This window comes from Harmonia axyridis, chromosome 2 (assembly GCF_914767665.1).
Source record: "Harmonia axyridis chromosome 2, icHarAxyr1.1, whole genome shotgun sequence".
Taxonomy (NCBI): Eukaryota; Metazoa; Arthropoda; class Insecta; order Coleoptera; family Coccinellidae; genus Harmonia; species Harmonia axyridis.
In genome coordinates this window covers 22,186,895-22,214,781 of record NC_059502.1, presented here as the reverse complement: position 1 = coordinate 22,214,781, position 27,887 = coordinate 22,186,895, and the positions used below count along the sequence as shown (strand labels likewise).

The window sequence follows — 27,887 nt, the reverse complement described above, 5'->3', positions numbered from 1 at the left end:
ATCTTCTGTACTCTGTCATATATAAAATCAATGCGAAAGTCTCCGAAGTTTACAGCAAGCTCGTGGTTAACGTTTGGTTTGGAGATACCATATCGATTACTCCCAAGCTTCTAGCAGTTGTATACAGGGGTCGGTAGAGCCCAGAAAGCAACGACGTGGGCGTCACGACGCAACTTTGATAACATGTCAAATAGTGAAGTTTGGTTGACAAACGTTCCGAGTAAAGTGTAGAATATAGTCATATGTAGTTTAAGAATGTTCGACCTTGAATATGATTATTTTTTGGAGGAGGACAAAATGTAAGTTAGTTTTGTCATCAAATTTATATGGAAAATTGGTTATTTATAATTGGATCAATATAAGATATTCTATTTTAATAGTATTCCGGAAGAAGATCTAACGTATGTTTCAATGAAAAGATGTTTAGTACTATTGTAGATAAACAAATATTGCAGAAGTTATATTTTGAGGCTGGATATCAACCGCATTATAAATTTCACGAAGAGGACTGTACCCATATGTCTCTTTCATCTCTCAAGCCTAATTGTATTTTTGTTGAATCAAAACTATTACTCTATTCGTCAGAGGAAACATCAAATTGTTCCTTAAATCTTTATTTTTCACTTGAACCCAAATGAAATAATCTGATGGCATATGATAAAGGTGGCCAATCAACATCAAATTTCTTGCAGTAATTCGTTTTTCACAATAAATAAGGTAAATAATTGACGAGCACACAAGAAGTAATGCCATCCTTCTAAAAAAATAGGTTTGTTAGATCATCATTTTAATTCAATTCAATCTTCAAAGTACATGCCACATACACAACGTGAGCACTGTGCATAATAATTTGAATAAATAAGTTTCTCATGAATAATTCGTGTGTTTTTCATCATTTACGATGGATTATCCATTAGTTTACAAGTTTAGCATGTACCTCACTAGAAAATGCATTCCTTGATTTTCTACCATTTGAATCAAACTGTTTGGATCACTATGGTATATTAAATTATTGTGCCAAATTTCATATACCCTAACAGAAAATGGGGGATTTTTCAAATAGGAAATTAAAAGGGACCGTTTCAGCGATCAGTTCAAAACTTAGTACGCTTTATTTTAAGCTAGAGGCCATCGATGATGGGTTTATATGATATTTTCAATATTATACATTTGAAAGAGTTTCATTCATGATATAACTTTCCGGACAAACATTTATTTTTTTATAAATTATCACATTAAAATATACATAATTAAAAAAGTCTTGTCAAAGACGGTTATTCTAAAATGAAAAATAGGAACGTAAAAACGTATTTTGAATTCTTGCATGTGGTGGAAAAGGACGTAAATCATAGAAACGATTGAAATTACTTCGATCATCCTGAAAAGTGGTATAGTATCTCAAAAACGCTGAGTAGACAGTAGTAGTTAAACTGGCAGAGCACGAGAATGCCTTGTGGTTAAACCCCTCTTAAGATTATTTTGTAAACCTTTGAATGGCAGTACCAAATTTTTTTCGAACACTTATTGCTTTTAATAAGAAATCTATAGTGAAATTCACTGCAAGACACGCTTTGTATGAACAACAACAAATTACAAAACGCATCTCACTTGGTAACCCTTTCGAAAATCTAACTTAAATATTTCAGAAAGATAGCAAAATACTTGGAAATAATTGGAATTTTCTGAATGAGGCATATTTCTTCTAATCCTGCTACATTCGGTTATTTAATTATCTATCCCTGTGATCTAAGAAGTTCTGATTATTCGAATAAGTTTTTATATGATACAATACTATGCAAGGAATGTAGAAATCGAAGATCGATTAATAATTAAAATTAAATTAAAAAAAAATGGAAAAATATCATAGATGAAATAAATATTCATACTAAGTACCTACAGTGCAGAAGGCATTTATATTCTGCCACGAGTTTCTAAATGAACAAGTGTTGTAATGAGCCTTCTGTACAAGTATTATACACTATTTTTTCTAATTCATTGAATTTTTACTGAAATTAATGGAATAATTTCAAAATATCATTCAACGGTTTTTGCATTGAAAAATTTCGGTTGGCAGAATTTTTTTCTGTATCGCACATTTGACAGATAATAGATGAAACCGTGACAGGAGATTTCCGAATAACAACATATAATAATGAAATTTGTATTACTATAAAATATGTATGAAACTGAGGTATTCTCGCACAATTTTGTTCTACAAGGTATGCCAGAATTGCCACAGAATAAGGGATACAAATTTTACCAAATTTCCTTTTTTTGAAGAAACATTCCATATTTCGAAGGTACAATTCTGAAAGTTACTTGAAAATATTTCAATTTACTAAAAAATTTTAAAAAAATCATTCACTGAGTGGATTAATGTAATCTTACCCTTGTTACTATGAGTTGGATAATGTCGTTTCGAACTTAAAAACAATAAATCATTTCAAAATGTGCAATTCATACACTGAATAAAGAAGATGACAAGAATGCTTCTGTTAAAAGACTACTTGAAAGAAATCCAAAGGAAATGATTTACTCGAATATTCACCTTATCACAATAGTTACCTTGATAAGGTCTACCCAGGAAAAATTTGATTGCTATGTCGGTTCATTACTTCGTTAGTATTTCGAGCGTTTTAACGACACCCGCATTGTTTTACTGTTATTTTGTACCTTATGTTCAGTGAATTCCACACAAATGGCTTATTATTATTACCCAGTAGTCAATTCGGACGAAGTGATGGAGTTTTACGAAGACAGGAGGTGAATATCTATACTTTTGTCTAATTCCTTTACGTTCACTCGAATTTCAATTAATTCATTGAAATATGTTTATAGAGTTTCTTATACATTATTAAAAAATAATAATAATAACTGATCTTTATTGATTACTAGTTATCAAAGGGCAATCGACCGAGGTCCTTCAGCCCATACTAAAAAATATTTGATCATAATTAATCAACCTCTATTGTGATATGAAAGAAAGGAAACTAATATGTGAGCTTTTTCGGGATTATTTTAAATTGTTTCGTCAATGGTAGATTCACTGACAATAACGAAATATCTCTGATAATATAATTCGAATCAGAAAAAAATCAGGAGGTGTTCAATAATTCATAAAGCTTTCCATATCATAGATGATTTTTGATAATAAGTGTCAGCTATAATACTCCTTTCATGAAAATATAATATTCCATAAAAATTTATGTAACTCTTCACAAAGCAATTTTATCACTATTATGATGTAGCGCTTGTTTTGTGCAGTTGGTGATTCACGATGTGATAAAAGAAAGTGAATATTAATAATTGTTTCGAACTAAATGCCAATCGAATTTTGTTGAGGAAAACTCCTCATCGACATTTTATTTTTCGTGATGTTTCATTTTCGAAACGGAAAATTCACTTGGAAAGGGTTGTTTCTTACGTGTAGTTTAGTTTCTGGATCATGTAATTAAAGTTCTACAATATACCTACATATAACTGATTTTTTTGCAGAATTTCAATTGAATCAGTGGAATTAAAAAATCAAAAAATCTAAACAAAAATATACTATAACGACAGTGTGCCGGAATTCCGCGTATATTTTGTGCACAAAAGTAACTATTTAAATTTTCGAATTTTGGGCCAAAAAAGATCCCGCAACACTATTTTTGACCCACTGAAAAATATCAGGTAAAAATCAATTCTGTCCGCACCCAAGCGATCGGATTGAAATTTCTATATGAGTTAAAAATTATTAAAGCGGTTGTTCATGCGTGAAAATCGTCGGTAACGAAGGATCAAAAAAATCGTTAATGAAAATTCAATATTTCAGAATCTCTATGTAGGTATGTCTGAGTTGACTGATATTATGGGTAGGTACCTAAATATAAAGTACATCGATCCAAAAATTCAGCTGACGGCTAAAATATTCGAGTTCGAAAAGGAAAACATAAGAAAATTGGCCATTGTGAAGGGTTTCCCAAATAGCGGTGTCATTTTGATAAAAAAAAGGAGAATATTTCAAAGAAATCAATGGATGTTCATTTCATTGTAAAGAGGAAGGTATGTCATTAATGATGGAAAACGATATCAGCCAAATGTTCGTCATGCTTCGGTTGCAGCACCATGTCCTTGTCATGAAATTTTCCATAACTAATTCGCATATTTGCGGCTGTTTGTTCTGGCCTTGAATTGATTATGGATCATGACCCAAAGAAAAAATCACAAGGTGATGAATCACAAGATCTCAATGGCTGATAGTGATCACACCTTTGAGAAATAGCTAAGCCTGTAAAATTTTCTTGCAAAATTGCGATTGTTTTGTTGCTTGTGTGGCACCAAGCCCAGTCCTGTTGAAAATAAAGGTCGTCCTTATCAATATATTTCATATCAATCATATTGAAAAACCTGGGTACGGGCCGCAACAGCCATATTCTGAGTTGTTCTTGAGCGATGCATACGGTTTCGAATCTTCACATCAAAAACTTGTCCCAGCAGCTCAAATGTTTCCACCAGTTTTACTATAGCCGGTCGAGAAGGTATTTCGCGTCGACTCAAAAGTGTTTAAGTTTTCCGAATTGTACATAACTACAAAATTTTCATAATTTTCTAGCGAATCTCTTAAATTTCAATGTGTTGTTGAAGCGTGCATCGTTCCATTTTTAGTAATGACGTATTTTTCACCTGTCAAATGTCCGATGCCCAGATATCGGGCAATTCTAAATGAAACATTTTAATGGAAAACCCTGTACGAGTGCACTGAGCCGAAAATATAATAACCAGAAACCAGGAAACTTCATTGAAAAGTAATAACTATAAAAGTACTAGTCTTCTCATCTTCTTCAAGTCGAATAGACTTCGACAATTACTCAAAAATTATTCATAACCATTGAGATGATATTTGAGAGTGGCACTGCCAACTTAATATCAAGTAGGCAGAGCTACCTTCTAGAAAAAAAAATATATTGGCGCTTCAATTGTTCGAAGTTCGCGGCGAATATATAGTACATTTTAGGTCGAAAGAAGAGTTATCTGAATCACCTAGGCGTATTACAAAGCTGAGGCGTTGAATTTGGTACTGTTAAAATGTAATATTGTAATGTATTTAATGTATTATTCAGCATTCAAACGCAGTACTTATTCTTGATTCTGGAAAATGGGTGGTTAGATATGCAGCTTTCAATTTGTCATCAACGATACGGAAACAAAATAAAAAGGGTCACTATAAAATTGGGCTGTGGCCGAAAATACAAAATATTATCAAATATTTAATAATCATGGTTTTATTAGTTTTTTTTTTTCATATTGAAATATAAAATTATTCAGAGCTATTGCGGTGTTATTTGATGATTATTTCTGCGTTGCATTCCTAACTTAATATTGAGTTAGGAGCAGCATCTCCTATAGAGAAAAAAACTAGAAGCGCTACAATTTTTTCTTTCACCCTAAATCTCAAGAAATACTCTATTATTAAACTATTATTGGAATAAGTTTCATTGAATTTTGAAAAAGTAGCTCTGCTAACTGTATAGGGTTTCCAGAAATAAATATGGAGCAACCATCAGGCTAGCGAAGCATCTCTTCAATTAAGTTTATTTCTCTAATTCTGTGGTTATTCCGTTCATTCTTCCACATCTTGTAGAACAAAATCGTGCGAGAATATATCAGAAACGCACAGTTTTCATGGTTATATTTCATTATTCTATGTTGGTACTCCGAACTTTCCGCCATGGCTTTATCTGTCAATTCATCAATTTGCCTTAAAGAAATCAGTTCTGCCAACCAACATTTTTCAATGCAAAAATCACTAAATTATATTTATGGAAATATTTCATCAATTTCAATGAAAATGCAATGAATTAGAGAAAATAATGTATAATACTCGTACAGAAGGCTCATTCTACCACTCGTTCATTCCAAAACTCGCCACTTCGTGGCTCGTTTTTGAATTTTGAACTCGTGGAAGAATATCAATGCCTTCTGCACTTGTATTATAAATAACTATTCCTACACCATATTGCGCACCAGTTCATTGGTATCCTTACTATTTATACCCAATGAACTAACATAATAGGTTTTCGCTCCTGAGGCAATATAAAACGTTTTCAGGTCTTATCAGTTTGTGATTAAATTAGAGCTTCCTCTGGTTTCCTGATATTTCTACACGGTTTCAGTTTATGGTTTAGTATTTTCACGGTTGAGTTAAAGGCAATATTTATTCGTTATGTTTTCTGCTCCGGCTCATGTGACATGGTATTTGAATTACGACAGGGATAACTATTATAGAGAACGACAATTCATCGATGACGGAGAAAAATTCATCCTCGAGAAGCTATGCAAGTAATTAAATCCTTTTTAAACATTAATGTAGATCCATTAACATATTCATTATGTTACGTGGAATCACGAATTTTTTTTTTTGATCAAATGAAATTCCCAAGCAATCTCTGAAATTTGCACAAAGTACCTGCCTGCTGAACAAAGCGAAATCAAGAGTTATTTATGCAACAAGTGCAAAAAGTGAATGTTTATTGCACTCGACGAGGCCGTTAGGCCGAGTTGGACAACACGTCGAGTGCAATAAACAATTTTTGCACGAGTTGCATACAACATTTTTTCTACGTTCATGCAAAAACCAAAAAATGATTTATTGAGGTGCGGCACTAGGTGTAGGAAAATGAAGAGCGCAACTTGAATACTTTATTATTAATATCGATTTGCATTGAAACAGGAACTAATACGTTACGAACAATTCAACTCAAACTTTATTTTTACCCTCAATGTTGAAAGTGAATGAACAATTGGTGCAATTTTCAATATGAATATTTCGTAGTGAAGTACTTTTTAAATCCACTTCTTGATTTGTTACTGCTGTAAACGTACTAGTACTTGGTAACTGTACATCGTTATTTCCTTCAGGCTGAAATATTTGTTTGTCATGATGACAGCACGTTGAAGTAGAATGACAGATGAGTGCAATAAAAACTTTATTGCACTAGTGCAATAAAGAACTTCTTCTTCCACTAAATATGGTTCAATAAAGTTTTGCTTTTTGCATGAATGTAGAAAAAATTATTTAATGTAAAGAAATCGCTTATAGTTTTATACTTTAGGAGCTACATGAATGGAATTTTAATTCAAGAATTTATATTGATTTCTTTTATGTTGCATATCACAATTGAATAACTTATTCTTACCAATGGAATGTTATTCAGTAGATATGGAATATTCTGAAATTCCTAGGTGTAACAACTTATTTCCTTCTTGGAGCATCTACACCGATTTACCTTTCATAAAAACTCTAAAAAGATACCTCTACAGTACCGTATGGTTTTTTTCTCCTGTACAACTAATATCTACCGTGTTCTTACATTTATCTGCGTACCTGTAACGTGAATGCTTCATGTGGAATATACATACCACAATATACTACATGTGAAATATATGAATTATCTGGTATTGTCTACGACCTGTATCCAATTTCATTATTAGCAGATAAAAATTGTGGAATTTTACACTGTTATAAAGATGTGTAGACACACAGACCAACAGACAGATATGGCACCAAAATTCTTCAGAATATTCTGAAATAGTTGAAGTGATATCTACATTTTCTCTATCTTCTGCAAACTCGAAAGCAATATCTTATGTAATTCAACCAAAATAAAATGTTTCAATGAAATAACTAGGTTTGACACTCATGAAATAATGTATGTACTATTATTTCATTCGATCGCTCAAAAATACTACTTACTGCCATGATAGTATGGATTTTAGGTAGGTGTTATGTTAGATAGAAGTGTATTATTAGCTTGTAAAAAACATGTATCAGTTCAATAACAAAATTACTGGGAAATTAAATAAGTCAGTTATCGAAAAAAAAAATTAAACTCAAAATTTTGTACAAATGTTATGTTATCAGTGTAGCAATTAACTAATCTCAGGACGTTCTGAATGCAGATTAAATCTAAAGAAATATTGCTCATATTGTTTGTCCTAACAATTTAATCAATACATTAATAATTTTAGCTGTTAACTCATTCTCATTATACAGATACACAAGGTAATGAATAATAAATTGAAATAAATTTGTTATAAGCAGATTTCTGAACACTCCAAGGACAAAATATTTCTAAAAAAGAAATACCTACATATTCCAATTATGTATTAAGTTATAAGGAACAAATAATAAAAGAGATAATAAATAAAACTAATAAAAAGTGCTACGAAATAAGGAGTACGAACTGACAATATGGAAGTCCTATTACATCTGTGAGTAAATCAACTTTGTTCCACACAACCCAATCATGAAACATATTTCTATATTGACAGGAATCCTGAAGATCAATCCACAGCCTCCGTCGAAATGAAGAATGAAGAAGAAGTTAAAGAAGTAAAAGTCGAAGATGAAACCGAAAAAACGACAACAAATTCTAAAGAACTCGATTACTACAGTACATTTCCCTTCGTTATGAGAGAAAATCAAATGTAAGTTTCAGTAGGATTCTCTTAGATCCGTGTGGTTACACCCTTAGCCTCTTGATTTAGCATTATTTTTCGACAATATTCAATCCCCCTATTAAAAAACTGTAAAAACAAAAGTATTTCAAGAATCTAAACCTTTTTCTTATATTGGCCCAATTCTCGTATTTTTATCCAGAAGAATGATTTGAGGAGTGAACTAAAATTTCAATTGAATTAAAATCGTTATGACTGCTCAGGTTTGACTTCATTTTACTGTTCGAGAGGAGAACTTACAATTTTACTGATATATGATGGTATTCATGAGATGTCCATTTCTTGATAGTACAATAGGTGATTCAGTTAATACTTAAGGATTTTGAAATGAAATGGAGACTTTATTAACAATAGAAAATACGATAAGGACAAATTTTACTGTCTTCTACACTTTTCCATTGGGACATCGAAAGACATCTTTTTTTTTTGCCTTCAGATTATCAGCACAAACCTGACGATCACTCACCAGGCTTCAAATAATCTCATTCTTGTTGATTTATGAAAGCAGCAAAACATGGAAGACTACTTTATTCATTGGGCTTTCTCTCTTCGGCTCTTGAACCTGTTCAATTGTATATGGTTCCAAACTAAATACTTCTTCAAATTATTTCTAATTGGTTCATGTGAGGTTCAAGTGCTAATAAAGAGGTCTCAAACAAATTTAGATTATATCGAATTATTAGTCTCGGCGCTTCTATTTTTCTGCTTCTCTTACATTTGGCACGTCTTTCTGTGAACTTATTTCAAATTGCCATGAAGGCTTTCATGGCAAGATTTTTCAACAGAATTAGATGATTCCTGACTTTTTGACCATGATCTAATCGGTTTTTCACTTAATAGAGTTGACAGAAATCCTGTGTTATAATCTACGATCAAAACACCTCTGAAGATGCCTCCACAATTATAGGCGAAACGTTAGGTGAAAATCCCTACTGGAAATCTCGGAATTATTTGATTCTGTCATTGTCTGAATTGTTTGTTTACTTGCTTTGAGCTTTTAGATAGTAAATTTCAATATTTTATCAACATTTTTCTGATGTTGAATGTTCCACAGTCTCTTGCAACTCAACTCACACACTGTCAAGTAATTTATTTTCACAATTATTTTGTCTTCATTTCGAGTGAAAATCCTTCAGCACTAATCGGATCACCCTTTATTGAACATTGAATTTCATAACTTTTGAATGTATTGAAATAAAATATTTTACAGGAGCACATACGCACGCTAGTGAAAAGAACCAACTCCCCAAAACACCATAGATATAAATAATTTTAGGTTTGTAGATGCTTCGTTGTAGAATAAATCATGAGATTCTGACATAGCAGCGCATGGTTTTCATTTTTATCGTAGCTTAGTTCACTAGCCCGATTTTAGACAATCTTCCATTAAAATCATTGATTCTGAGCAAATTGAATGAAATCCTATTTTTGAACAAAAAGCCCTCATTATCTGCAGCATGTGTTTTTTTAAGACCTATTTATGAGTCTGACCGTGCGTGTCTAAAATTCGAATGAAATGTCCATTCTTTCGGCCTATTTCAACATCTGACGCTCTGAAATTAGGCTTGAAGAAAGGATCAACAAAGGTTTGGAGTAATAGTGCCAGTTTATATTTATTTAACAACAAGACATGAAATATGTATCAAAATAGGCTTGAAAAAAGCATAGTGTTATGCTGTAATGAGGGGTTGAGAAAAGCAATTATCTGAAAATTTTGGAATTACGAATTGATCAGAATCTTCATAAATTATTCCAATCAAAAATTTTCGAACCAGTAGAAAATACATTATGAATTAGATACGTAGTATTTTATTATAATTATGTCAATATTTTTGAATAAATAACTTATGAAAACGTAACTTGTTTTTTTTAGTCGTTATATAGCTAGATATACTAGATAGAGTAGATTTCAGTATTTTAGTGAATAACCGCATATCTGAGTAAAAATTACGTAATTTTAAGTTGCTGATGCAACAAATGGGTTAAGGATTATATAAGGTAAGGTTCAAGCTCACCGATCACAGGAAAAAACTGAAACTATTCAATTGAAGCATGTCAACTTTGAATAGAGAAATTCATTAGAATCTCGACACTCTGAGATTCATAGAATGTATCCTATTTTTCCCGTTAAACTCTTTTATTGGCGATATTTAAATTGGAATGATGTGATGAGTTAAATTTTTTCACATTTACCCTCCATGGTAGTAAAAAATTAGGGAAATTTCAACGAGAGAAATAATTTTTCACAAATTGATACAAGCGGAAAAAATTGTACAAATGAATATGGAGCAATCCTTTATCTGGAACTTTGCAGGACAGTTCATTCATGTTTCATCCTTATCAACTCTCACCTTCACAAAAACCAAGGTGTATGTTCAATGTTTTATATCCTGACTGTCCTAAACCCATTTAAAATCACTTAGAAACTTATAGCTCCTTTCTTAAACTCATAAGTTGCCAATCTTGCTGTTGTAGAACAATCATTTATATTGGTAATTCAACATGGTGATTGCAATCAATAATAAACTTTTATCGGTGTGCCATATTTCCAACACAATGGGTACTTGTAGGAATTTTATTCAAAATATTTTACGCAGATATGTAAAATTATTATATGAAATTAATTTCACGGCATTCAGACAATTTCAATAATTTTAAAAGTATAAGTGTGAAATTATTATTTGATGATATTACAATCTATAATTCGATATTCTTTCATGAATATTTGGAAATTTTGTCCCTCAAAACGAAGAACCCAGGAAATGTTGATTCCTTTCTCGAGACTAACAAGAAGATTTATATATTTCTGCCAGTGGAAACTTTGCAATCGCAGAGACCAAACATTTTATTAATCACGAAAGCGATTACAAAGCTTTCTCTACCTTCTGTAGATTAGAGTAGTAATGAAAAACTGCCTATTAGTGTGGCACTATTCTTCCTCTTTCTCAGCTCCTGAAGAAGTCAGCACTCCAAAGTCCATCATTTTCGGTTTTGTAATACTATTAAATCACCAAAATACATTACCTGTGATACTTAGAGAAATAGGACATTGTACCATGTGTCAATGGCCTAGTTGTCTAGACACGTTAATTTAAAAACTAGCTAAAATTTTTGTGGAAGCACTAAACACATACTGATTAATAATAAAGTTTATTCATGATTCAATATACACTGCTCAACAATTGATAGGGATCACTTACTTGTTCTAAATTTATTTCTGAAATATTCGCTCCAAGATTATAAATTTAGTCAGATATCAGAGTATTTTCAATTGATAATATGGTTCACTTGAGAAAAGAATTAAGAAATGGAAAGTTGGAGAGAAAAAAAGACTTTATTAGGAACACTCAAAATTCTGTGTTTGAATAACATAAAAATTTTATGATAAAACCACAAGAAGGCTGAAGTTTCGGTTGAGCTAGTACCTAGTTGGTCCCCCACGAGCTTGTCTCAAGCATTCTACCCTACGAGGCATACTTTCGATCAAACGATTTATAAAATTTTGGGGCAAATTCGTCCAAATATCCCGTAAAGCGTTAGAAAGGTCCTCCAGGTTATTGATCGGTTGTTCTAAGGTTGACAATTGTCTAGACATCTCAGACCAGACATATTCGATGCAATTCATGTATGGAGAGCGAGCTGGCCAGTCCATCCTATCAATAGCATGAGTTTCTAGCGCTTCATTAACCAGACGCCTACGGTGTGGACGGGCATTATCGTCAATTAAAATGAAATTCTCGCCCACGGCAGCCGCAAACGGAACAATTATGGGTTCAATAATCATATCGTGATATCTCTGGCTAGTCATGGTGGTGTTCTGCAGAACAACCAACTCTGTGCGTTGGTTCAAACAAATGCCTCCCCATACACATATAGAACCTCCGCCAAAAGCTGTTGTGGATACCATAAACTGTTCTGCATACCTTCGACCTCTTTCTCTCCAAGCAAGAATACGTCCATCGGAGTTGACCAAACGAAATCTAGACTCATCCGTAAATAAACATCGGCTCCAATCTTCAAGTGTCCAATTGCGGTGCTCCTCAGCCCATTGCCGTCGATGAACCCGGTGTTCCCTATTCAAACGGAGATGTTGTACCCTCCTACGTGCTCTCAAACCACGAACATGTAGTCGTCGTCTTACAGTCTGGTTCGAAATTAGAACACCTGTTGCAACTCTCAGTGATCTATTGAGCCGCGACGCCGGGTAGGTGGGATTTCTCCTAGCATTGAGGATCAAAAGACGATCTTGGGCAGCTGTTGTACTGCGCTGCCAACCTCCCCCATGAACATAAGCTACTGAGTCGTTTTGGATGAACCTATTCCAAGCCTGACTCACGACACTTTGCGAAACATTCAACCGCCGGGACACTTCCCGCTGGGACAAACCTTCCTGTATCCACCGTATGATTTGGTCCAGTTGCACAGGAGCCAAACGTCTTCTCGGCATGACTGATAAGCTGATATTGTTCTCATTTCTTCAATTATTGTCACCTTATGTGTTTGAACGAGAGAAAAAAACAGATTTAATAACAAATACCACATTGCTTTTCACTCCACCTGTAACAGCCTACAGATAATAATCGATTTTGTGAACAAGAGCCGATGAAGTGAGGAAGACTTTGATATAATCAACTCAAAACATCTTACTTTTTCCTTAGAGAACATATAATGTACAGATATTCACGAGATAACTTGAAAAAAATACAAATGAAGAGAAGTTCATAAGTGATCCCTAGCAATTGTTGATCAGTGTAGTTACATAAATAAACGTGATATATCCAAATGACCAAATATCCGAACCACGATGATATTTAAGGTAGAATTTGCGATAACTGTACCTAACGTGGTTCCAATAATATAAAATTATAAAATCCAAAGTATATTTCGGCCATTATCTACAGAGGTCAGGTTTTCCTTCAGGCAGGTACTACCAGTCCCATTCTGAAATAAACTTGTCCTTAACCAACCCTATTGTTCAGATATACAAGGACCTCCCTATAAGTTCCAGTCATTATGAAAAAAATTTAAAAACTCGGAGGACAAATTTCAGAATCGCTCACATTCCGATAAGAATTTGATCTTGAAATGACAAATCAGTAAATAGTAAACTCAACAAAACTAAACGTTTTTTTCAGGGGGATGACCATCACCTCAGGGAGTGTCACTATCAAAAAAGACGCGAACAATCTCATCGGTATCAGCATCGGTGGTGGTTACCCCTTGTGTCCTTGTCTTTACATAGTTCAGATTTTCGACAGTACTGCTGCAAGCCGAGATGGCACTCTACAGTCAGGAGATGAACTGGTTTCTGTTAACGGTCAAAGCGTCAAAGGCAAGACTAAAACGGAGGTGGCAAAGATGATCCAAGCTGCCAAGGTGAGACCACAACATTACTTTTGTAAATTTATCTTTTTGCATAATCACTTCCTCCCGTTTCCACTAATGAAGCAGAACAATGAAAATTTTTTTATTGATTGATACCAAACACTTCTCTAAAAACTCACGTAAAATAACTCCAGGGGTACCACAAGATTCCCTGCAAGGTACCCTCTTTTTTTCAATTGTATGAATAGTATTGTATTTCCAACTGGTTCAATATTTGCAGATTTCGCCATTTGCCGATAACTTAACTCGAAATACTTGCTTTATTCATATTCCTTAATGCCTTGGTGGAAAAGAACAGTGTAGTGTAATTCGAATTTTTGAGACAGAATTGATTCCTGATACTAAAATTGAAGCTATTATTACTTCATCAAATAGATAACTACGGTATTTGATTGGACAATACCTCTTAACCAATAATCAAAAACTTCTAAGAGTATTATGATTTTTTTTTGTATTTGCAATCCTGATGTTTCATTAATTGATCATGCTTTCTGTTTCGTAAGGAGAAATACATTTCTTTCCAAATAGTTATCATACTGAAATCCTGAATTGTGTTTACTTGTAGGAAGAAGTTACAATAAACTACAACAAACTACATGCCGATCCCAAACAAGGAAAAAGTCTCGATATTATATTGAAGAAAATGAAGCACAGATTGGTTGAAAATATGAGTTCATCAACTGCTGATGCGTTGGGACTATCTAGAGCCATTCTCTGTAACGATACACTAGTCAAAAAAATGCAAGAACTCCAGGACACCGAATTGATGTATAAGGGTCTGGTTGAACATTGCAAAGGATTGATAGTGGTAAGTACAACATTGTTGAATGTTCTCCAATATTTTAAGCAGAAGAAAAGCTGCAAATGTTTAATGAAAAGTAATTTTTTCCTTTAATTCACAAAAAATCATTCATCGTAATTCTTAGATTCCACAAGAATATAAAGTATCCGAATTCCACTAGTAAAGATACTGTCTTTGCATTTTCATCACAACAGAAATTTTCAGGCCCACTTGGAATTGAGTCAAACAATAAAGGCAATTGGTGACGTTTTTGGAGAAATAGCAGCACGTGAACCTCAACAGAGGGCCAGCGAGGCATTTAGGGTATTTGGGGAGCAACATAGACAAATGGAGGCAGCTAGTATGAAAACACTCAAAGAAATTAAGCCCGTGAGTATTCGTTTGCGAAATCTGGTGAAGTAGCACCATATATATAAACCTACATTTCTCAAGGTCATCAAAGATATGGGTACTTACCTCTACAAGGCGATTCCAGACACCAGACTTACAGTTAAGAAGTACGCAGATGCGAAATTCGAATACCTAGCTTATTGTTTGAAGGTGAAAGAGATGGACGATGAGGAATGCAACTATGCAGCTCTTCAGGAACCCTTATACAGGGTGGAAACAGGGAATTATGAGTATAGGTAATCTAACTTTCCGGTACAATATACTAGTATATTATGTTTTTCTATTAATGAAGTAATTTTTTTCTTCATCTGAAGATCTACTTCTTTTATTGACATGTTTTCAATCTTTTTGAGGTTCAAAGGGTCTTCTAGGTTTCAAGTCTTTACCGTCTTCAATAATCTTTTAGTCTTTTAGATTGTATTACAAATTGATCATCATTGATCCATGATATTTATATGAGGACCATCCTGATGATCCTCATATTATTTTCATTTTATTTGAGTTCTGAAATAAGCTTAATGCTTTCCCTAATTTTTTGTCTTTTCTTCATGATTATTGTGATATTTGCTTTAAATATCGTTCATTGTATATTAGTCCCTGTTTTTTTTTTAATTTAAATTCTTTCGAGTATCTCTTTTATTTATTATTTGTTTCGATTGTCTCTATCTGTACCATAGAGTACCTCCCTACGTTCGTACCAGTTTGTTGGATGTACTTCGTAGGTCCTTTTTTTGGAGGTTTTACATTATGCCATGTTTTACCTACATATTCTTCGAAGTTTCATCATTTTATGTTTATTTTTCAGGGATAAATTATACTTTAGATGAGAACTTCAGCAGAGTATTCTCAGTATATACTTCTGATTGGCTACTAAGTAGTTACTTCCAAAATTAGCCGCCTTCTTGATGATTGGTTCTGATAGCTACTGCCAGAGCATCTGAAACAAAGACATATTTTCATTCGAATCACTCCAATCAGGTTTTTTACCTCTCAACCTCTTTTAATGACGATCGATACATAATAGATGATAAATTGACTTGATACGAAAAACCTTTTATCAACCCACATTCCCATCATATTTCCATCAAATAAAGTCAATGCTCTACTATGTTGAATAGACATATTTCATATAAATCAAATTCTACTATTTGGGCTTTTAGAGGTTAGTTGAGATTCTCTCAATACGACCTTGGTTTCATATCTGTTATTACATGTAGTTCTACTGAATATTTACTTTCCTACATTACATTGAGAACATATAGACATCATCGCCGGGAATTTCGATTATTCTTAAATCTTTTATCCGAATGCTATACAATCATATCTCCAGAACAGTGTTAAGAGGTGCCATTTATACTTGTTCATAAATAGTCGTATCTCATCACATACAATAAAAAGTACAGAATCCAAAAAACAAATCAATCTCTATACCTCAATTCACAGACACCTTTTCTAGGCTCATCCTGAGATGCCGGCAGATGGCGCGTGCCAAATTCGCCAAGCTCCGTTCCGACGTTCTGGTCAAGATGGAACTGTTGGACAGCAAGCATGTTCAATCTCTAGGAGGACATCTCTCAAGACTAATCAAAGGGTTGGCGCAAATCCATTCGAATCAAGCAGAAGTAATGTCAGGGCCGTGTCTGTTTCCTGTAGAAGTTGATCTCACTAACAATGCGTTCCAGTATAAATCGACAACACCTCTCACTCAGGTAATTTTTCTAGAGAAGTGGTTGAGCTTATGCAGATATGTGCTTCAAATAGTATCTATTATATTCGATAATAGATCTTCAAATAGAGTTCTAGAAGTTTCGATGACATCATTGAGCAATACATCTGTTTAGCCTTCCGAATATGTTTTGACAGTTATTTGAGCTATTGCTTCTCCAAATACAATCTTTAGGTCGTCAAGGGTCTTTGAACGATATTTGAAAACCTTGGCTTGTAGTAAACAGGCAGATAAGACCCGAAGGAGCTCAAATCTAGAGTGCTCTTAGGCCACTGAAGCTATTCATGCAAAGTGCTCACCTGTCCGTGGAACATTTGAAATATTCTTCAACATATTATAGCACAGCTCAGAAATCATCGTGACAGTGACGTTTTCAACTTCATAAAGTAAGGGTCATCAATGAATATACAGCCGAGCCAGTTCAAGTTGTCATTTTTAAAGGCAATTTCTCTCTCAAAGATCATTGTCCATAAAATCTCTTTCAGACAAATTCGGTACAGGATCGGCTGTCAAGAATCAACACGCCGCCCCAGTTACTTAAGAGAAGGAGAGAGACTTAATTAAGGAGGTTCCAATTTAGTGCGACCTATTGGTCTATTGTGTCCTCCATCAGAGCTATTCTCTCAGTAACGTGATATAAAGCTTGCCTTCCAGTTCTAGAGTTCTAATTAACTCCAATATCTGGGATGGCTTCAAGGAGGCAAATTCCTCACTTTTACAAGTTTCGTATCCAAAGCAGGTTTTAGATTTGCTAGCGATGGCGAGGCATACTGTAACCAGGTGACGGAAATTTTTCCACCTCCCCACAGACTCTGCACTCGTCATTTTCTGTTAGACCTATTCTCATGAGCTGTTTCCTAAGGCAACAATGCCCTATGAGGAATCCAGTCAGGAGGTGTAGCATATTTTTACTAAGATCCAGATACTTCTTGGATCTTGTAGAGTCAAAGTTTCGAAGTAACTTTTTGGAGTGAGTCAAACCAGGAAGATTCCGCCAGAGTTTTTATCTTTCGGTTTCTTCCTTCTCCTCAAACTCTTTCTCTCAAGTATATTTGTCTACGCACAGAAAGGTTCCGAGCCGATTAAAGGAGTTTGTGCTCTTTTTCTGGCAAATGTGTTGGCCTCTTCATTCCCTTTAATTTTCAATTGGCCGGGAACCCAAATGAGAAAGACCTTCTGGATAATCATGATCTTTCAAAGATGATGCATCTGGAGGAGATTACGCAAAATCTACCTCACTGTAGTGCCCGAAATCCGAACAACGTAAGCATGTGTCTATGCTGAAAGACATGGAGACTGCTCGAGATATGTCTTTACTCTAGCAACGTTTTCAGGGGTTCTGGTGGTGAAAGACTTCCATTCTCGCTAATTGCACAACCTGCTGCTTGGAGTTAGGGCAAGACAATATTTTTTTCCAGTCAAGAAGACACGCAGATGATGATACCTTATACCGCTTGCTGAAGGCTCATCTGTGTGGCAGTTGCATTTTGGTTTTTTTAATGAAAGTCACTACAATCAAACCGGGCTGTTCTCATGACCATAGCATGATGAAAACTGCGAGATCCATACCTCCGAACGAGATAAACTCCACCCATCTAGGAGCAACCTTTCCCCTATCATGATTTTTTGAAATGTGGAAAATATCTTTGATACACCCTGTTCCTTTTTTTTCCAGTTGATATGATATTGTATGTTCATTATCCCTTATCATTGTGTGTAACATGTTTTGGTATCTTTCAGGCGAATGAAGATGATGATGACGAACTCTGCATAGAGAATGGTGAAGAAGTGAACGAAATCGGCGAACAAAATTTAATCAGTGATCTTCTGAATTTATCCTGTGATGAAGAAACCAATTTTTCTCTACCTAACAATTTGATACCGAAGGAAGAGAACACGATGCAAAGAGAACCCAACTACGATGCTATGGATAATTTAACCTTATTGTCAACCCTGAACATCCAAGATCCGCGTAGTGTTAGTTCTCAATCAGAAAATGCGTTGATACCTAATTTAGATTAATAAATACGAATTAATTTCAATTTATTATATTATTCAATCGAAATATAGTTACAAATTTTATTTTTATCATTTCTTGTTTCTTTCCACCTCACAATAGGATTTATTGACATATTAACTTGTTATTGAGCTAGATTTCACCAATGATAATAATCGGTCCTCAGAATATTTCACTGGACCTTCCTAAGCAAAGATACACTTAATTTTTAATACTAATTCTTTTTAAGATGTCCATTTCAGTTGTAAGAGAAACACTGCACGGCACTGCTTAGCATGAGTTCAGATATCTGCATTCACAATTTTCTGATAATGAAAGATGGCTCTCCATCGAACTTTATTACAAACTCATTAATTATAATTAAAAAAATGGGAAAATATCTTTATTGCTTCTTGACGCATTATTTATTCAAGTAAACAATTCTCATAATATTGCTGCTAATGATTTAGTGATGTTTAATGCTATGATAAAATAATTTATTCTTTAATAGATGATATAAAGCTTCGGTTCACACAGATTAATATTGATACGTTTATGTATGTTTCATAAAATGGAGTTACGTCAACAATTCATCAATAGTAATTGCAGTGAACAGTTCATTGCCTTTGAATTCAGTATCGAAACCTACTCAGAATAATATAGATTCATAGCTCACACATAAACTGCTAAGAACTCTCAACTCTTCAGATGCCTAGGACAATGCAGGAACAAAATAGAGCCAAAATTGACTATATCTATACTTCGGTTAGGTCCAGGGATTCAGTTAGGTATATCCAATATACTTGAGCATAGGCATAACGAGGGGAGGCTTATTGGGGAAATAACCCTTAGAGATTAGAAGTAAAACAAACAAAAATTTTAAAAAAGGTTTCACCCCCATGATGAGTGAACTCTTGTTACGCCAATTCACTTGAGCAATGTCCCTGCAACTTCTTTCCTGATGATTTCAGAACAACCGATTCAATCGAGATGGTAATTTGGGTTGAGATGTAAAATTATTATTCAAGATCCAGAGAAAATTCGAGAATATCAGAAAAAACTCAATATAACAGCAGATCTGGCCGAGTGGAAAATTCAAACATTCAACATTCAAACAAAAGTCAGTTTATGTTGATTGCTCAGAACCAAAGAAAATTCGAAGAGAATTTCAAAAAAAAACTTTGTGTTCACAGATACGACCAAGTTGAGATTATAAGGATTAATCAATTGAATATATAAATGTGAATGTATAAATAACTATGTGCGAATTCTTGTTTTCATCTCATCTACAGAACAGAACCATAAAAAATCCAAGTAAAAGATCTAAAAAAAATAATATTTCCATAATAATAGATCAGACTAAGTTTGAAATTTAGTTTATGATGTTTCAGTAAAATAACTACTTACATTGATGTTCATGACAAATTTTAAGAGGATCGTATCATCACAACCTACCACTCTTTAATCTAATAAACAACAATGACGTCAAAGTTAATCACATCTCATTAAGATTTATTAGACAAACTCTGCTTCATGAAAAATCATGTAATTTCAACAAAAAAACATTATGGAAACATATATCCGATTTCAATGATTTAAGGAAATGAATGGCTTTAAAAGTTTCATTCTTATTAATAACAAAAAAGAAACTTAGTAATTTAGTCGTTGAATCGATTGAACCCATCAGATTTTGCAAAAAGGAAATTTTACATCCGAATTGGTTGAAACCAAATTTTTTTGTCCTTTTTTGGGCCCTATGCATCGTTTTTTGTTCAAAAATCCGGTGCGTTCATTTAGATCAGGATGGGCCTCTTATCTCGTAGAAGGCCCTTTTGCACCTTAAATCTGATGGACTCAATGGATTCAACGAGAAAAATTACTAAGGTCCTCAGTATCAGAAGATGAATTTTTGCATCCTGATCTAAATGAACGCCCCGGATTTTTGAACAAAAAACGCTGCATAGGGCCCAAAAAAGGACAAAAAAATTTGGTTTCAACCAATTCGGATGTAAAATTTCCCGCTGAATCCGAATCTGCAATAAAAAAGATGGGTATGCATTTGAAATTTCAAAGTTGGGCCTCATATCTCGTATAAAGTGAAAGTACTAAAGACCTTAGTATCAGATCCGATTTTCCACCTGTGCGCGAAATAAATTCATCGTTTCCAGACTTTTGAACCCCCCGGTATAATATTGTTCATCTGGATTTCGAAGACAACTGCATTAACTCCGATTGGTTGAGCACCACGTGCTTCTATTCTCCTTGGTCAAGGCCAAACAGCACCTTTTATACATTCCATTGTTTTCAGTCCTTGATCTTGACAGATCAGCTGAAGGTGAAACCAAACTACTAATGAGATTAGCTTTTTCTTAAGCGAATTACTAAACCACGTGGAAATCTTCACTAGCGTATATTCCATTTCATTCCATTTTTAAATACGAAACATTCGTAATGCATTAGGCAATAAACCAACGTTGGTATGCTTGTCGCGAAGCCTTTAAACACCAGATTACTCAAATCTACGTGTGTTACTTGTTGATATTTCCAGTAATTGCGATTCCGTCTAGGGAAATATGCATCGATTCATTTTCACATTGAACCTCTTGCTTCTCTCCTGCTTGTGGTATCTTCACAATCTTTTCCTGAATTACAACCAGTAAGTATCCTTTTTTCTTTTTAGATTTAATTTCTTAATCAATTCGTATTTCCGGAAACTTAGGTTAACTCGTTTTCATTCTCCGTTTATGTATGATTCTATACACTGTGTGAGTTAGAGTACTTGAGCACGAAGTGGCTATCTGTCGGTAAGAACCTCAGAGTAATAATCTTAGATAGAGGGAGCATACGTCGCAGTAATCGAATTTTGTTCCCGAAATGAACTATCAAATTTGACATAAGGAGGGGAATGAGAACTCATATCAGTGATACGATATTTCATTCAATTCGCAGGTTTCTCAACAAAGAATAAAGTTCTTATGTCGCTATATCTAATCTAATTTAACTCAAAATATATTGAAGTAAATACCTAAAAATAGCAGAAAACTTTCAAACAACATGATACAACCGATGACAGGAAAATTGAAGTAATAACGCTTAGGTGCAAAAGCTTCGATCTCAGCAGGTAGATACAGACTTAGTTACTATGAATTCGACATTAGGGAAATTAACGAATTCCAAATATTTTTATTTAATCGGGAATCACTCAAATAAATATATTTCATTTGATATACATTCTCAAAAATATAGAAAAATTTTGAATTTGAAAATATATCAATCCTACGTCGTCTAAGCATGTTGGGGACACGTAATAAATTGCATATACTCCCTCTATCTATGTTTATTTTTCTCTAGTCAGAATTGTCGACTTGATCTGATAGTGAAAATCTGAAATGCGATTCTCAAAAACAATTGAACTTTCGAACCTGAAAACCGATAAAAACTAAATCAAAGATATATCTTCTTACAAATCACCGATTTTTATGAGGTTTCCACATGATTTCCTCAAATAATAATCTTCATTGAAGAAAGTGAATATTTTTAGTTGAAAATAAAAAAATTGGTTACTTTCTGTTTTTCGCAGAAGCATTCATGATATGTACAATATACAAAGCAGTGATATATTTTTAAAATTTTCATGAAAAAATATCTACCTAAAAAGCATTACAAAAGAACGTCGTACAGTGCCGCCCTCTACTTTTTTGCTTCGAAGAAAAAAAGAAGTGGATGTACAACTTCGTACACTGTACAAAGTAGGTTCATCGCAAGAGCGCCAGAGGGGAAATGTAACAAAATTTGACGGATACGCGGAAAACCACGTAGTGGCAAGACATCTCAAGGCATTCGTGAATTTCTTCCGGTTATTATATTATTCAGATTGTTTCTTTCGGAAGTGGGTGATTTATGAAAAACCAGGTCGAAAATTGGGACTGTCGATGAGATCGGCCGATTTTTGTCCAGTTACGTGCGTTTGGCGAACATTAGAAGAAATTGAAAAAAGTAGAGAAAATCTTCAAATCGAAAGATCGCTAGTAGATGAGCACTTTCAAAATGGTATTAAAATGTTCCAGGAGGATATACCATTCAAAAATGTTATAGATACAGTCCCTACTTGATGGAAACTCATATCAATATGATAAAAATCTGTAGAAATTAAAAGTGTTTATTTTTATCAAATATGAAATATTTGCTCCGAATAACTCACAAGGGAATAGTTCTACTCAGCGTGTTTTATTCATTTGATGCACTTCTACATGATAAAACGCGGAAATCAAAAAAACCATACATTTCTCTTCCTATGTATTTCCCAGACGCCATTAATTTCCATGATTGAAAACCTAACTCCATGTCCACTGTCATCTCTTAAATCCATGGTAGTTTATTCAATTCAAAAAATCGATGCAGAGATTTTCCTCTTGGTTGCTCCTACACCTAACCCTAAACACATGTTGAAAAAGAGGTTACTTAAAATATAAATTTATTAGACGTCAAGGATCGATAGAATGACCAGCTCCATCACCAATTGTATCAGCAATTTTTGAAAGATTTATGGCAATTCCTATTGATGACAGTGGTTCCCCTAAGTCATTATATGATTATCGCATAATTAATGAGGCCATGCTGAGAAATTTACATCTATTATTTATTCACATTCTCCACATTTCATTCTTCTGAGTTCGAGCGTTCAAACGATACCTAAGAGGAAGAAACTAGTAGTTTTTTAGTCACTCTAAACAACGTCAATGTTAGTAAATTATTATCATTAAATTATACAATATTTTTCAGGGAAAAACTAGAAAGTGCAACAATTATGAAGGACATCAAACCAAAGAGAAATAAACCACTACTGAGTTATACAAATAGCCAATATATGCGATTCAGCAACGTTACCTACTTCGGTCGACCGAAAAAAATTCTATATGCCACCTACATTTATGAATTGATAGATCCCACGATTTCTACGATGCGATATATGGAGGAGAAAAAACCCAAATCTAAATCTTTGCAATCCGACCTCTTTTCGACAGAATTAAACAGGAATGAATACACAAGACTGTGGCTGGAATCTATGATGGCATTACAGAAAGAGTAATAAGGAACGAACGAAAATTGAAAAACGTAATTTTCCATGTTAGCTAAACTCTTTCTATCCTATCATATTTCACCTTCAGGACTTGAAGAGATAAAAAATAATTATTTTGAATCAGTAATTTTTATACCAACAATATTTGATAGCTTTGATACGAATAATGATGCGCGGTCAAAGAAAAGGAATTTTTGATGTCTATTTTTGAACCTGATATGTTCTAGAAATGCGCATACTTTCAATCCTATCTTTTATGTTTGGGTCAAGCATAAAATTTAACCTTTTTTCATTTTTATCAAAATGCAAGTCGGCCATTTTAATAATTTCATTTCATGTTATGTTGCTTGTGTGATACAAGAAATGATATAGAAATCTCTCAAATATTTATGAACAAAACATGAATATAACCCCAAAAATTTCAAGATTTGTAAACCTGGAGTTAACCCTGAAACAAGCGTCTAAAAGGTATAGTGTAATCATGTCAGAAATCAGTCTAGAAATAGGCATCAAAATAAACATGGAAAGGGCCTAGTGTAATACGGGGTGTACTTCGCAGTACCAGTTAGGTGCTGTATTTTTGCTCATGTCAATTTTTGGCAAATGAAGATAGCTTTCATCTCAAATACTATTCAGAAGGACGTTCATCTAATGATTCTCAAAAAGGAGTCTTAGGCCAAGAAAACTATACATATGTATACAGGGTGGCCACTTTTTCAATGGGATTGTATTGGTAACTTTTAAACCATAAGAGTTAGAAGGTCGGTCAAATGGAGAAAAAGTTGCATGCATAGAAGCATTATCAAGCAGTTCAAACAAATCGAGATTATCAGGGCCGGTTATTGAGATATCATAAGAAAAGTAAATTTTGTCATTTTGATTTTTCTTTTTTTCCCACTTTATTTCAAATATTATCAAAAAATGTTACAGGAATTTTTTATTCGACAGTAAATTGTTCTCAATTTGACGTAATCAGATTTCGTATCCAACGTTTCGTGCTCTCTGGGCCACCCTCAACCTCATTTTTTTCAATACGGACCTGTATATTTTATGACACTCTTCGAAATAACTTTTAACGCTGATTTCAACCATATATCATACAATGTCATTCAAAGTTGATTTTCAGGTGATTTTGACCCTTATCCAATTTTCTTCATCAAAAACTGCTGTTAATAAAATAGTCAAGAGACGCGAATACAATGATTTTAAATTTGAATACCAAGCCTTGCAAAACTTATATCGTAATGATGTCAAAATAAAGTTCGATTCTGTAATTTGTTTCAACGGAACAAGTGACAAATCCAACAAATGTGATTTCTCGCGAGAAGATTGAGAATGTATTGGAAGGTATTCAAAAAGACGAAATAAGCAAATGTATAAGAAGTATGGGTTCCAGAACCGTTAAGTGCATTTTACAAAATGGTGGACATTTCGAACACTTACTTCATTCATTTTCATTTACTTTCGAATAATCATTCGATTTTTCTTTCATTAAATGATAATTCGTTCAATTATTATGAATTGAAATATGTAAATAATTATTACTTGTTTCTTGATTTGATTCTGATATGTTCCATTTAGTTCAAGATGAGTAAGTTGATTTTCTCATCGAAATGTATTGCATGTTGTTAATTAAACTAAAGGTACCTAAATGTAATACAGATCCGATCCAAAGAAATTTGGATAAGGGTCAAAATCACCTGAAAATCAACTTTGAATAACATTGTATGTTATATGGTTGAATTCAGCGTTAAAAGTTATTACGAAAAGTGTCATAAAATATACAGGTCCGTATTGAAAAAAATGAGGTTGAGGGTGTCCCAGAGAGCACGAAACGTTTGATACGAAATCTGATTACGTCAAATTGAGAACAATTTACTGTCGAATAAAAAATTTCTGTAACATTTTTTGATAATATTTGAAATAAAGTGGGAAAAAAAGAAAAATCAAAATGACAGAATTTACTTTTCTTATGATATCTCAATAACCGGCCCTGATAATCTCGATTTGTTTGAACTGCTTGATAATGCTTCTATGCATGCAACTTTTTCTCCATTTGACCGACCTTCTAACTCTTATGGTTTAAAAGTTACCAATACAATCCCATTGAAAAAGTGGCCACCCTGTATGCTCTATAGTTAATCCTTTCGAAAGAATGTTCGACATCTCCGATTTTAATATAGCTATTATGTGATACATAAAATCTTTTGTATCCAATTTCGATATTAAATAGTGCAATTTGAGACGTTCCTTTTATTCACAACCTCACCACATATTGATTAAATGAGCCCTTCACTCAAAAAAATAAAGCTCTTAGGGAATTTACTTTTGTTCACTCATTAAAGATAAATATCTTAATATTTACCTATATTAGAACTATCCTCGATAATCGTGTGAAGTTCAAAAATGTTATGTTTATCCACAATCTAGATTAGGGAGTTCATTGTATATGGATAGTATGTATATGTATACAGATCCATTCTGAATGTACCCTTTGTACCCTCAGTTTATACCTATAATAGAAATGCACATAATGGCCAGTTCAGGCTATCATTGATCCGATTGATTACGAACCAGAACCAATTCATTCAAGTTATAAATAATATTAAACGGTAAACAAAATGATTCCAATAGATCAGAGACGTACTCCAGGAATTTCAACGAACATTTCTGGAAGCAATTAATAAAGATTCATTCTATTTGACTATTTTTTCAGTGTGCCTTTTGAGAGCTTATTGCAAAAGGCTTAATTCTTTAGAGCATAAAAATATTATCATGTTCATTGACATTCTCATAGATTAGACTTCCAGGCATAATACTCATTAATTTTTCAGAAACATGTTGTAATTACATATGCAAAAAAAACTCAAATATTTCATCTGAAAAGAATCAGATTGAGCGATCTTACGATTTCAAATTTTTTCTACCATACGACGAATAATGTCGTACATGAATTATTTTTTAATATCTCTCAGTATTCACCGATTTTGATGAAAGAATTTATTAATTTATAAACTTTGTTGCATCATGTATCTTTCCATGATTGAATAGCATAAACTACTGAACACAAATAAATATAAAGAAATACAAAAACTTTTCAGTATAATCATTCTTAAAAATATCATTCCTATTAAAGAACCCTAGACTAGAGAATAGCAATACCAAAATGTCGTATCAATAGTGCCATCAAGGCCATGGAAAATTCAAACAGAATATCGACATAATAAGGACAGCACTTAAGTCAAACCGTTCTAGTCCTGCTTAGTGTATTTTTTCTTTTACCATTTTTTTCGATTCGGCTCGGTTGAAAAGATGCAGCTGTTGAAAATCGATAAAAAAGAGTATTTTCTAGTTTTTCTCACAAATGGAATGAAATTATTTTCAGAATATGGTGTTTTATTGATGTAACGAATCTTTTCCGAACATAAAATTCCATCGAAGTCCGGTCAACTTCAAAAGCGAGAAAAAATCGAATCGGAATGAATAGTAAAAAAAAAGTGTTTTTTTTTAAACCAGAAATCTTCAGTTGAATTATATATACAAGTCGAAGACTCACCCTGTATAGTATAGTTAAAATATATTTATTCAAGGACTTATTATAGCAATCAATCCATATAAATCCAGAAGGTTTTACAGCTGATGTCGAGAGGATTCAAACTTAACTTATCTGAACAGAATGTGGTTCAATTTTCCTCCATATTGGGATCAAATGAATTATTTGAAATTTGAAGATATAGAATCTTAATTATTGCTATCGAAAGAGTTTTCCGAAGTCCGAAGATAGAAGAAGCAATGTGACCACTTTTGGGATGAAGATGATTTTTGGTCTTCAATTACAACATTTCCGATAGCAAAATGAATTTCAAATCTTCTTGAATTTCTTTGGTTCTGCATCTATCTTTTTTCCAGACTCGAGACAATCCTTAATTCTATAATACTTATCCAATTTCAATGAAATGTATTCAATTTCAGCCAAAGATGGTTCCAGACAAAATTAGAATTTTCCAAA

At 33.4% G+C, this 27,887-nt stretch overlaps 2 protein-coding genes across 7 annotated transcripts; both read left to right on the top strand.

Annotated features, from left to right (window-relative positions):
- Positions 1 to 4: 4 nt before the first annotated feature.
- On the top strand, positions 5 to 18,893 carry LOC123673778 (PRKCA-binding protein). 6 transcript variants are annotated; one of them, XM_045608453.1, is made up of 9 exons: positions 5 to 299; positions 8,084 to 8,253; positions 8,314 to 8,469; positions 13,635 to 13,875; positions 14,450 to 14,692; positions 14,891 to 15,055; positions 15,119 to 15,312; positions 16,533 to 16,785; positions 18,543 to 18,893. In XM_045608453.1, the coding sequence occupies exons 2-9, from the start codon at positions 8,234 to 8,236 to the stop codon at positions 18,822 to 18,824; spliced, it is 1,554 nt and encodes a 517-aa protein (XP_045464409.1). In that variant the 5' UTR covers positions 5 to 299; positions 8,084 to 8,233; the 3' UTR covers positions 18,825 to 18,893. The 6 variants fall into 6 exon arrangements, with proteins under 6 accessions (XP_045464409.1, XP_045464414.1, XP_045464413.1 ...); XM_045608455.1 differs by lacking the exon at positions 5 to 299 and adding an exon at positions 2,632 to 2,763; XM_045608452.1 differs by lacking the exon at positions 5 to 299 and adding an exon at positions 6,170 to 6,321.
- Positions 18,894 to 21,188: 2,295 nt separating this feature from the next.
- On the top strand, positions 21,189 to 24,303 carry LOC123672627. Its single transcript, XM_045606801.1, has 2 exons — positions 21,189 to 21,454; positions 23,581 to 24,303. Exons 1-2 carry the CDS (start codon positions 21,372 to 21,374, stop codon positions 23,885 to 23,887), a joined length of 390 nt encoding a protein of 129 aa, XP_045462757.1. The 5' UTR covers positions 21,189 to 21,371; the 3' UTR covers positions 23,888 to 24,303.
- The last annotated feature ends 3,584 nt before the right edge of the window (positions 24,304 to 27,887 follow it).